At 39.8% G+C, this 12,051-nt stretch overlaps 1 protein-coding gene across 1 annotated transcript; it reads right to left on the bottom strand.

Annotated features, from left to right (window-relative positions):
• Positions 1 to 816: 816 nt before the first annotated feature.
• LOC108677290 (ubiquitin conjugation factor E4 A) lies at positions 817 to 11,825 on the bottom strand. Its single transcript, XM_018165496.2, has 16 exons — positions 11,653 to 11,825; positions 10,670 to 11,285; positions 10,253 to 10,373; positions 9,804 to 9,961; positions 9,129 to 9,212; positions 8,234 to 8,473; positions 7,862 to 8,065; positions 7,120 to 7,344; positions 6,623 to 6,912; positions 5,963 to 6,199; positions 5,293 to 5,496; positions 4,703 to 4,844; positions 4,093 to 4,200; positions 3,699 to 3,861; positions 3,125 to 3,300; positions 817 to 2,573 (listed from the first exon to the last, which is right to left on the bottom strand). Exons 1-16 carry the CDS (start codon positions 11,763 to 11,765, stop codon positions 2,196 to 2,198), a joined length of 3,459 nt encoding a protein of 1,152 aa, XP_018020985.1. The 5' UTR covers positions 11,766 to 11,825; the 3' UTR covers positions 817 to 2,195.
• Between the last annotated feature and the right edge of the window lie 226 nt (positions 11,826 to 12,051).

Below are 12,051 nucleotides of genomic sequence, written 5' to 3'. Positions count from 1 at the left end.
GAAAAAATGCTGTACTGTTGAAGGTTTTCATCCTGTATTTATGGAGATAGACGGAAAAAATGGGTATGAACGGGAAATATTTCTGTACTGTCTTGCTACGAGTTCATCCACATCGTCCGAAACGAAGGAGAGCACTGAACTTTTGAGAAAAACATTTCTTATCAATTGTGGTAGACAAACTTCATGCCTCAGACTGCATCCCTCATTCAGAAACTCCTGGTTCCAATCTAAACAATTACCTTACGCAATTGCAAGACGTAACTAATCAAGTCTAGCAGGGTGGAATACAAGAGGGGTAACATATGAACAAGTGCACATATCACATTGGATCACTGGAACTATATTTTTCTTTTAAATATTGCTGATATTTTGGAACTAATCAATGTATTAGTGAAGCACCATTTCAAGAATTCCGCCCTGCGGGTAAGACCAGTGCGCATTTCCACTCCAACTTATAAGCCCTTGTAATTATAACAGCCAATTCCAGTAGTGGCAACTAACGAGAGGATGACAGGTCAGTTTTTTTCAGGGCAATTACACCACAAGTAATTCCACGACCATCACTGACTCGCTGACCCGCCTGTACCGTTTTGTAAGCATTATGCAACACCCCGAACAAGCCAGGTACTCAGTTATGAACCAGAATTAAATGATTGGCTGGGTTGGCCATAAGCCGAGCTTCGAGGAAGAACTTGTCCTCAGTGGAACTGGAACCAGTAAGCCGGGTGCGAGAAACAGAGTCTCTCCACTCGTAATCCTTCGATATGGTAGGCGGGAACAATAAATTATCTACCAAGAAGATAATTCACATTTGTGAATAATGAAATGGAATTTAATTTTGCCGAAAATTTACAACAGTTACACAGCGTGCAAAGAGTGCTAACATATGCAATTATTATATAGCGAGCTGCATCTTATGTAAGGAATAATTCGAATGATACCTGTTTTTTACCGTTCAAGAAATTAATGGATCACCAACTACCGTATTTGCCATAAGATTATAATAGGATATTTAGAAATAATTTGCAAAAGAAAATGACAGAAACTTCGAGACAATAGACTTATTATCAGTGATTGAATTATAAAGAAAAGATTTTTCTCGATTGAATTATAGAGAAAAGTTTATATGGATCGTGGCACATGAGTGTGATTCAATACAGTGGATTTAGATAGAATTGAATCCTCATGGGGCACAAGTAACAACAGAGAAACGGGAATTTAACGCTACATGCACTAAGATACTCCAGATCATAGTCTCGGATCGTTTATGTATTATAAATACGTGAGCAAACTCATGGAATTATTACAGCAAGAAAGGAACCGAGGACACACAGCATATACATAAAGGAAAAATTAATAACACGCTAACTTTAGAAGACCTCCACAGAATAATAACAATTAATAATGTAGGAAATCCGTGAGGCTAGCAAACAGTAACAACAAAGAAAACAAAAACTCAAAACCCCATTATATTAATAAAAACCCTGTGAAAGTGGTCTATGACTTCATAAAACAAAACACGTTACAACTAAGCACTGACTGGAACACTTCAGGCAACAGATAGTTGTGAAAAACACGCACAAAGTTTTAAGATGCTACATGAATATGGGGTATAATAGCAGTGAACAGAAGACGACTTCATCCCATACAAATATAAAAAAAACAATGTTCAATTGCACAATGATCTGAGTTTGTAGAAAATAAATCTTTCCTGAGTATTATGAACTAAAAGCATACATTTCAAATTCGTTGATCTTAGAAAAGTTTCAGAGAACTGGAGACATAGGGTACTGCGAAATTTTAACACGCAATGAGAGAATAAACAATTGCTTTCAAACGCAACTTGACCTTAACAAGAACGGAAAGCAATATTATGTCGTACTTCATTTGTAAATTATTGATTCAACTAAATTACGGGAGTGCACGTTATCCAGATGGTTGATGCGGGCCGATTCAATTGTCGGAAGCAATCAATGAAATTGGTGCAGAAAAAATCGGCAAAATTGGTGCAGGACACTGGAACATTGACTAGGTATGAATTAACACGTTCAGAAATAATATTCTTGATTAAAATGTACTGCAATTCAACTGATGTAGGGATTTCAACAGAAGTACACAATGCTTTGAATATTTTAGGAAATTCAATAGGTTCATGATAATATGATAAATGGAGAGAAGCGATCGATTTTCGCTTATTATCTTTCCTCTTGAGGAGGTGTTGGTGCATCAGCGGCTTCTCTCGAAGTCTCGGGTCCACTTACGGATGGTTCACTGGAAATCTCGGGTCCACTTAAAGACTGTTCACATCTGGACTGTTTTTTGGTAACAGTGAACATATCGTCAGGCGTCTCTTTGACAAGATTATCACTGCCATCATTTGTTTGCGTTGCAAGTGCCTCATTTTCTTTTCTCTCTCTCCTCAGCTCGGCAGTTTTACTTTCAATCCATTCATGAATTTCCTTGGCCAGAACAACATCAGGGATGACTTGGTCCATCGTCAGGGGCTGACGGTTGAACGGGTCAGACTGATCAGACAACAGGTGGCGGGCGATCGTCGAGCGCTCCACCACAACCTTCAGAAATAAAAAAATTAAAACTTCAGAAATAAAAAAATCTAAAAAATGATCTCTTACCCAAGGCTTCAGTTCAATTTCTTCCTTGACATAAGGTTAGCAAAGCTCTGAAGGGAACAACACTAGAAACTATATTATGTAATACAACCTACCTTAATTTCCATCATTTTCTAAAGCTAAAAATAAATCGAATAAATTGATACCTAACGTAGGTAATGACGTAACAAACATCAACTTTTCAGCAATAAAATCATATGCCGTCTACTCAGTAAAATCATATACCAGCTACTCCGGAATGTAGTTTTATCTTTCAAAAAATGTCAATGAATTTATGATATTGCATTCTAGCAAGTTTTATATTCTGTCTCCAACTTGGAATAGCCAATTTGAATTAAAACATTCTTTTCTATCACTTGAACAATACTCGTTTATGTTAACTTCATCAATTACGACTCAAAGTTAAAATTTTCTATTCTGTGAAAGAATATCATTATAGAATGGATCTCTGAATTTGTCATAAGGCGAGTCAAGAGTTGCATACACAAGCTGACCTCGGAGGACGGGAGCTTGACAGGATCTCGCATGAGCACCGACAGGATGGGGTCCAGGAAGTGGGCGGGCGCGGCCGCCGTGAGGTCCTCCTCCTCCTGCTGCGTGCACGCCACCGCCGCCACGCGCTCCTCCACCGCCGCCATGTGCTCCGCCACCGTGTACTCGCCTATGCGGTCTAAAACACCAAGCCATATTGCCATGTATCAAGTTAAATACAAAGAAATATTTCATGTTCAAAGGAATACTTCATGTCCCAATTGGCCCAAGGAAAGATACTTCACACTAATTGGTCCAGATAAAGATACCTAACGCTACAAAAGGTCCAAATAGAGATACAAAAGTTCTAATTAGTCTAGAAAAGGTGCTACCAGGATGACATTTTTTACCGGCTATACAAGGAAAATAAAAATAAACCGAGACTACAGTAACGGGCTTTTTTGAAGCACTTCGTTTAATATATCTTGGGGTTTTTTAGGATGCCAATCAAGGTCTCAATTAGTTTGTAAAGCACTTGAGTGAAAATCTTCACATTTCTGGTCGGTTACGAATACGAAGTAGAAACTAGATTCTCACGTAGCACTGAGCGCGCTTGCTGGAGCAGCTTGGGGCTGTAGCTGCGACCGTCGGCAATAACAGCGGCCGGGAAGAGGGGTAGCTGCGTCAGGTTGCAGTACATGCGGCAGATAATGGCAACCATCACGCCGGGCTGGAACTCGTACTGCTCCGCGTCTCGGACCTGGACAGCGGCAAGCCAAACTCAGCTATTCATTGAACAATGAAACGTGGTTAAAAGCATCGTTAAATTTAATGAATACTAAACTGAAAGTTAAAACTTTAAATAAGCAATTTTGTTGTATACCGCTGTGCAACATAAACTTATGTAGGTATGTCCGATGCAGAAATAAATGTAGGAGCGAATCCTGACGGGAGTAGATAGAAGGCATAACTTGATGTTACAAAGTTCTACCTTAAGTTGACGCTGCTTAGGACCGACGAGATGGTCGAGGAAGAAGTTGAGCATGTGGGCGACCCGCTCAACCATAGTGCGGTGGCAGAGCAGAGATGCCAACTCGTGCTGTAAAACCGCAGAGAGAAGTTTAAATGATTAATATTAACTTGCGTCAATATATTCTTACATTTATTTAGCGATGGTGCTATTTCTATAGCGGAGCTTATACTTCGGAAAGTAATAGTTACATCACAACTGTGGTGTAGCTTTGCTCGGTTCATTTATGTACATTTGTTGATTTCAGATTGTCACGTTTCAGAAAACGTGTGCTGGACTACTCAAATGAAACAGCGACCACTAAATTAACCACGTATCTTGTTGACAACTTCAAGTTATGTGGAATACTGATGAGCATTGGAATTAAATTAGGGGCACTTCATCCAGAATAAATATATTTCTCTGAATGCGTATAACCAGGTGAGGTTCTATATAGTTTATTGGTCAATTTCTGTGGAAACTTACACTAAGTTAAACCTCTACTACTGAATATTTTTTCCTGAACAACTGATGAAACGTCCAAACGTAAAAAAAAATTTAGTCTTAAACTGAATCACGCGTGCCGCCTGACCTCTTCAGTGAGCATGAGGAGCGTGGAAGAGGTGCGTCTAGCAAGAACATTATGGAAGCGCGCCATCATGCCCGTCTGCATCAACATTTGCTCCTTCTCCTGCCGCGCAGCCGGCGCCAGGGCAGTCCAGTCACCGCGCTCTCTGCTCGCCACACCACATAAAGTCACCACATACATAAAGATTATGTTCAGATGTTATGCAGTATTAACCGTGACAGACGCTCATTAGCTTTACAGTCTCAGATATTATAGAGTATTCACCAAGTGTGGTAAGATTTCAATACTTCTGGAGCGTCACTTCACAATGGGTTTTCAAGGTACGTTGAGCATCTTTTTTCATATGACGAACAAGGCAGTTCTGAACCAACTTCCAATACTCATATTGAACACTTGTAAACATGTTATTATAATCTATGGGGATATTTTGAGATTCAATTCTTTCGAATTAACTGATCTGTACTGATTATTTCTGATTTTTCCTTAAATTTATTTTGCAAAATTGATGTCTCAGAATGAAATTGATAATAATTAGCATTAGTTCTATTATTAAGAATGCTTGCCTGGAGGAGAATGAACATAAAAATGCTCACTTTGCAAGAGTCATTTCCCTGAGCTGCGCCATGTACGTGAGTCCCTCATCGAGAAGAAAGATGTTGTCGTTGATGAGGAGGTTGATGAAGCGCAGCATCAGGGGCGGCTTGGTGCTCTCCATGTTCTCCAGCGCCTCGACAGCGAGACCGACGAGCACGGCGCGCTGCTCCGGCACCTGCCACAACTGCTTCAGGATCTCGTACCTGACAAGCCACGTCACGTGTCATAACTTCGTATGCGGTATGAAACACACGGCTGGATTATTGACAGAATTAGTCGATAGGTGTATACAAGTAAAATCTGATGCTTACTAAATAATGCAAACCAATCATTCATCATAGTTTAGAAAATGGTATGAAACACAAGGATTCACTGGGCGGGAATTGTTCAATATATATGTAGAAGTAAAATCAGATGTGTACTGGTAGTGCATTTGTCATATGAGATTTGAGTTGGACATAATCATCAACACATTGTATTACTTCTTAGGTAACATGACACATTTGAGATAGAACACATGGTCAACTACTAATGATGGCATTTTCTGATCGAAATTTGACATGGCAAGTTGGGTACTCGTTATTTCATTCTCAATTAAAATCTTTTCTAAATATTCAGTATATTATAACTAAACGAAGAATATTTAGACGGTATTTACTGATTACTTACATAGGACCTCGATACTTGAACTTATCCTCGAAAGCTACATTTTGTCCCGTCATCTCAATGCTGACGAAGACCCTGACGACAGATGGCACGAGGTGCTCCGCCAGCGGGTGTTGCTCGACCAGCTGTTGCCATATGGCGGGCAGTTGGCTGGCGAAGCGGCTGGTGCGAGTCAAGTCTGAGGCCGAGGACAGAGGCTCCCCCAGCAGCAATACTTCCAGAGTCTGAGCGAGCTGAGCCCTGAAATGTAGGGCTAATTAGGTGCAAGCAGCAACAATGTCTATTTAAGATAAATGTACACGGTAACATCCAGTCAGAATAACAGGCATAACAGGAGTGCAAGAACTTGTAGTTATGTAGAATAAGTTGGCAATTTCTCTCACGAGGATATACTGGCTAAAGTAGTTGGAGTAACAACGATTTGCCGACTTCTCAATCATATTGTATGGAAAAATTCACCAGAGTCAGAGCACATTTCCTTGGCTAGTGCAGCACAACAGGAAAACACACATTTTCAGAACGGCAATTCCACAACCCTTCCAACAAACACAGTTTAAAGTAAGGAACCCATAAGCCATAAAACGTGCATTCACTAAGGATGCCGACGCAACAGTCAGAAAGCTTACTTCAAGACAACACATGTAAGTGACAAAATGCAAGTACCTCAAGTATGGATTTTTGATGCGACTGGAAGAACCCATGAAGGAAATGATGAACGTGATGTAGTGCTTGTTGACAGGCAAGTCAAAGAGCGGTGTGTTATCGTCCGCATTTAGCATTCGGTAGAGAGTTGCCAGACGTGCGATGTTGTCGACGAGCATCTCGGGTATGAACTGCAGCCAGCTGTCTTTGTGAGGCACCGGGTCCTGGTCAGCTGTTTCAGGTATCGGCGTTTGCACCGGGACACTCAGGCGAGGGCAGCTGTCCCATGGGGAGAGCGGCAACTGGGCGATCTGTATTCAACCGACATCACATTAAAATTCATCACCAAAACGTATTTAAGCACTTACATTTACAAAGACAACATAAAAAATTTAGGCAATACCAAGTACGAAGATATCAATAATTTAGGCAATACCATTACAAAAAAATTATCAATGATTTAGGCAACAAAAGTACAGATATAATATCAATAAATAAATATGGACAAGTTACTGCACCTGAACGAGCCAGTGCGCGGTGGCAGCTAGCAGATGTGTGGTGTGGGGCGAGCAGGACTGCGGGAGGAGGGCGGCGCGCAGGGTGAGGTAGGAGGAAGTGAGCAGGGACACGCGGTCCCGGATCAGGGTACGCAGGGTCGGGTCGGCGGACCGGTCCAGGGCTCGGTTCTCCTGGTGCAGGCGGTTAAGATCCCGCTGTACGCGCTCCAGGCGACTCACTGTCACCTGAACAATTAGTCATTTATATTACTGATGAGACACGTCTGGGGTGCTAGGGAGAGACGATGGAATTAAAACAATATACTGTGTGAAACAATAATAAATTTTGAAGAGAGACAATATTGCCATATGTGATTTATATGCAAAATTCTAATAACTAATCCAACTAACTCGTAGAAAATTAACCTTTAATTTTCACATAAAAAAGTCGTTATGAATAAAATTCAAATTATTGATTAGAGAAGTTTGAGTCCTGTGAGCTATGGACATGTGACGACGCGGTACCGTACAACGTAGAATAGACCACTTAAAAAAATAACATTGCTGAGAAAATAATATCGAAATAATTAAGGTGGTATATCATTGAACCTGCCAAATATTGTGGCGAAAAGTAGAATCAAAGCTTGCCCCAAAGATGAATGAAGAAATTAAAATGATTTAGTTCAGTGGCAATAATTTCGGGCGATTTATACTTTAAACATGAAATAATTTATTGTTTTAATTGACTGGCAGCAACACTCACCGCCATGCCGAGATTGAGAGCGGCGTGGGCAAAGAAGAAGCAGGCCGTCACGAAGGTGTACTGCTGAGGTAGAGGAGGGTGAGCCTTATCACCCTCTGCAGGGGGGATGAGGGGCGTCAAGGTGTCCAGTGAGGCAGGATACGAGCCTGGAATGCGTTCCCCAGCAGCTTGGGACTTGCCGCTAACGCAATACGATGGATCAACCTACAAGTCAGAGCAGCACATAATTCCTGTTTATTTTATGCTAGAAAAAACAACCAATTAACACGGCATTCAATTCATTCTAAATCAATTAATAATGAGTCCAAAATGGGCATGGGTATAAATATGAAGCCAACAGGTATGAATATAAACCTAGAGTGGAGAACTCACCTTCATGATGGCATGCTGCGACGCCAGGTTGCCGCCTTCGCCCATCACAACAACGCCCTCTGTGAACTTGTGGGCGAGTCTGGCGAGGACGGCGCCGAGGTTGATCATGAAGCCGTCGCTGGCGTACTGCGTGGCGGTGAGGGAACCTTCGCCAGCCACGTGCCAGAGTCCTGCTCGTCCCAAGTTGCTAGCCACACATCCTTCCAGCCACTTCATGACCATGTGGCGCGTCGCCTTGTTCTGTTCGAGACAAAATTTACTTGATTTCGGGGAAGTTAAAATAAACCTTCAAAGTATACAGACTAGATAAAGCATTATTTTCAGAAAACACTTCATTAAACACAAGTTTCAATGCTAAGAAAATCACAAGTATATTCACCACTTCTTTTTCTAAAATATTCTGGTCACAAGACCAACTCTATCATAAGTTTAAAGTTTCAGGAAGAAGAGTGTAATCAACAGAGAGAGCAAAATGTTCGCGGAAGAGGTCAAAACCTGATAAGCCTAATTGAAACATCTGCCAGTGCTCCAAGGACCAGTGAAGCAACCTTCTGATCTGATAACCACACCGAGCTATAAAATGGGACCAGTCGAGTTGACAAGATTTCTGATATCAGAAAAGCATTTATGCTAATTAAACATTTTCTAGCAAACTAACCTTCTTTTGTCCTAACATCACTCCACAGCTAATTTGTAAAAAAAAGTTCACTGCCCATTTGTCAAAAGAAGTCTTCTGTCCCCTGATTTGAACTGTATGGTACAAGAATTACATAGAACCTGTACAGTATGCATCCCTAAGATCAGCTATACTTAATTTAAATGTTAGCATTTTTAGGGAACAATGTAAGTAGAACATGCCAACATGAAATGTCATTATGTCAGATGCTGAAGTTACCTTCAAGAGTGCACTAAATATTTCAAAGGTGCGTTCATTCACGATGGCTTGAGTAGATGATATTGATGAATTCACAGCATTCACCTGCAAACCACAAAATAAGTTACCAGCGTTTCAAGTAGGTAGTTTGCTGAACCTTATAAGAAACATATTATTTTGAGCACAAAATGCCGTGGCCCCTCACAGAAGACTCGTCAGGTTCATTATAAATTGATATTCATAACCAGTAAATTCTTTCCTAGATATATACTCATACCGAAAAAGATATTCAAACATTTGAAAAAAATACCAATGTCCTTGCATAATTGACTAAAGCTTTAAAAACAACACATTCATCAAGTGAGGAGACACTTTTATAAGAACACGGAAGAAATGTTGGAAGAAGAGAAATGGGAACAGTTTTGTTGTTCATACTAAGATAAACAGGACCTAGTTAGTAGTAGCAAGGTACATTAGTCTGAAGTGTACATTATATGAAGCAAACAGCAATAAATTAATAACATTTTTTAAGCCAGTGATCGGCTGAATTTTTATGTAAACAGAAAATCTCCAACATGGAGATTAAGAAAAAAACATAAATTCCAGAAGTTGTCCTTGATTCCTGCCATAATATGTCATCGTTCATAATTCTGATTGAATTGGTACTTGGTGAAATAGAGACTGCTGAGGACTAACCTCCTGCCTGGTAAGCCTAGCAGCATCAACAAAGAAAGCTGAAGGCTGCAATGGAGAGGCCGGCAGAGCAGAGATTGCCAGGAGACATCCAAGGGCAGTAGCTTCATAGGCAGCTCCAGCAACTTGAGGACCAGTCCATAGAGCACCTGGTGCTGGCACTGACATGGTAGCTGGTCTAAGTTAATTCTCCAACAAACAATTTTAGCCTAATTTTATCATAGATAGCTTACAATTCTTGTGCTTGATGACTGCAAGGCTGAAATTTTCAGAAATTTTAAAATGCAATATATATATGAGTATAAGCCAACTACACATTCTCAACCGGCAAAATTATATAAACTGATATCATTTGAGAATAAATTCTTTTTTAACATCAACTATAAGGCAGTGTTTTGTAAAATTGCTTCATACTTCTGTAGCACAAATCGGAAAGGTAATTTCTTTTATACCTGTGAGGAGAATCGTAGCAAGACTTGGCCTGATGCAGTATTGGGCTAGACGCCTCACAGCTAGCCAGTCCACAGCCATGAGCTCAGAGTCTTTCAAACTTGTCTTAACCTCATCCAATATCTGCATCAGTAAACAAAATTATATATCTTTTCTAACATGAAAAATTCACCAAATAATAATAACTAATGAATAGTGGTGGTATAATTTTTATGATTCACAAAATCAAATGTTGCATAAGATTAAGACATTTGTAGCTAAAATAGATATGCATGCATTTATTGAGTATGATATAGAATAAATTTAATAGACTTGAGGAAGAGATAAAAATTGTAATTTGTTGTTATATGAGAAAAAACACTTCTACCAAATATAAAGAGAATTCATAGCAGGAAAATCATTACCAGAACATCACACACCTGAGAAAAGACTTCAGGAAGATTGCTGCCTTCAGCCTCAGCTCTGGTCACATAGCGCACCACAAGCTCATCAAAAACTTCAGATTCTGTCAATTTTTCCTGTAACAGCTTCTTTAACTGCTCATGTACATTTTGGCCAACATAAATGTCAGGCTCATGTATGGCTGTGTGGAAGTTGACAATGACATGTTCTTCGAGTTCCTCAACACAACTTAAATAATTATCAAGTGAACCTTTACTTGATTTGATTTTCTTCCTTGCACATGAACAGCGTTCATAAACTTCAAAAAGATAAAATAACACCTGCACTTCTACCACAGCCTCAGCATTAACAGAACCCCAATGAGTTGTTCTGTTAGGATGAGTACTATTAGGTCCAGCCAAGGAATAAGGTTGTTCCAGCATAAGACGTTCAAATAAAAGTGTATCAGTTGAGTCAACTGAGAGTGCAGAGTCGGGGAGCTTAACACAAGCATGCCAACTGTTGATGGACACATCATGTGAAGTGCACAGTAGAAGATATTCCAGGAGACAAGATATCTCTGTTTCCTTACAATAACTGGAGAGTTGCTCATTTTTTGATGGCACAGCAGAAGTTTCTTCTTTCAGAGGTAATCTGCAAGCATTTAAATGTAGTTAAAATTTGGAATGAATAAAATTATTACAGAAACACTGATTATGAAAAAATATAACATCTTTCCAATTCATAAATTGTTCACTGATCTATCATCACATCATTTAAATTTTATTTGAAGAAAGGGAAGTGTCACAAAAAAAAGAGCAACTAGTTTTATGAAAATTATTCCTTACGTCATGTGGGGAGAAAGCAACTTTGAACAAATTTAATTGTTGTAATCAAGACAAAATGATAACATAGGCTACAATTAATGTTCAACTCAGATACTTGACTATCAAAGGTGTTTTCACTTGTCAAATGAAAATTCAGTTTTGCTCCTATTCTTCAACAGAGACTAAAAACTCACTGAGATGTTGGAAGCGCTCCACTACAGTCATGCTGCCTTTGCTGGAACTGATGGGCAGCCTCAACAGATGGGAAAAGAGCAGCAAATTCATTCTTTTGTAGATCTTCTGCCATGTTGGAAACTAGGTCTGTCACCTAAGGTTATGAAACCTACTAGCAGACTACTTTAAAGTCTGGAAATTAAATTTCAATGATTAGGTATATAAATTGTAATTAAGGTATAGGTATACAGCAATCCCTTGATTAGCACGGTTTTGAATACCGCGGTTTTTATTAACGCAGAAAAAAAATTTGCGACCTACGGTACCCTTAATCTACGCGGTGCCAGTTTTGATAAGCGCGACTTTTTTTCACAACGCATCATTTTCCCGCCTCTAGCCAGAGGCGTTACGTTCATAAC

The sequence above is a fragment of the Hyalella azteca genome, unplaced genomic scaffold (assembly GCF_000764305.2).
Source record: "Hyalella azteca isolate HAZT.00-mixed unplaced genomic scaffold, Hazt_2.0.2 contig17346, whole genome shotgun sequence".
Lineage (NCBI taxonomy): Eukaryota > Metazoa > Arthropoda > Malacostraca > Amphipoda > Hyalellidae > Hyalella > Hyalella azteca.
This window is presented reverse-complemented; position numbering and strand designations above follow the sequence as displayed.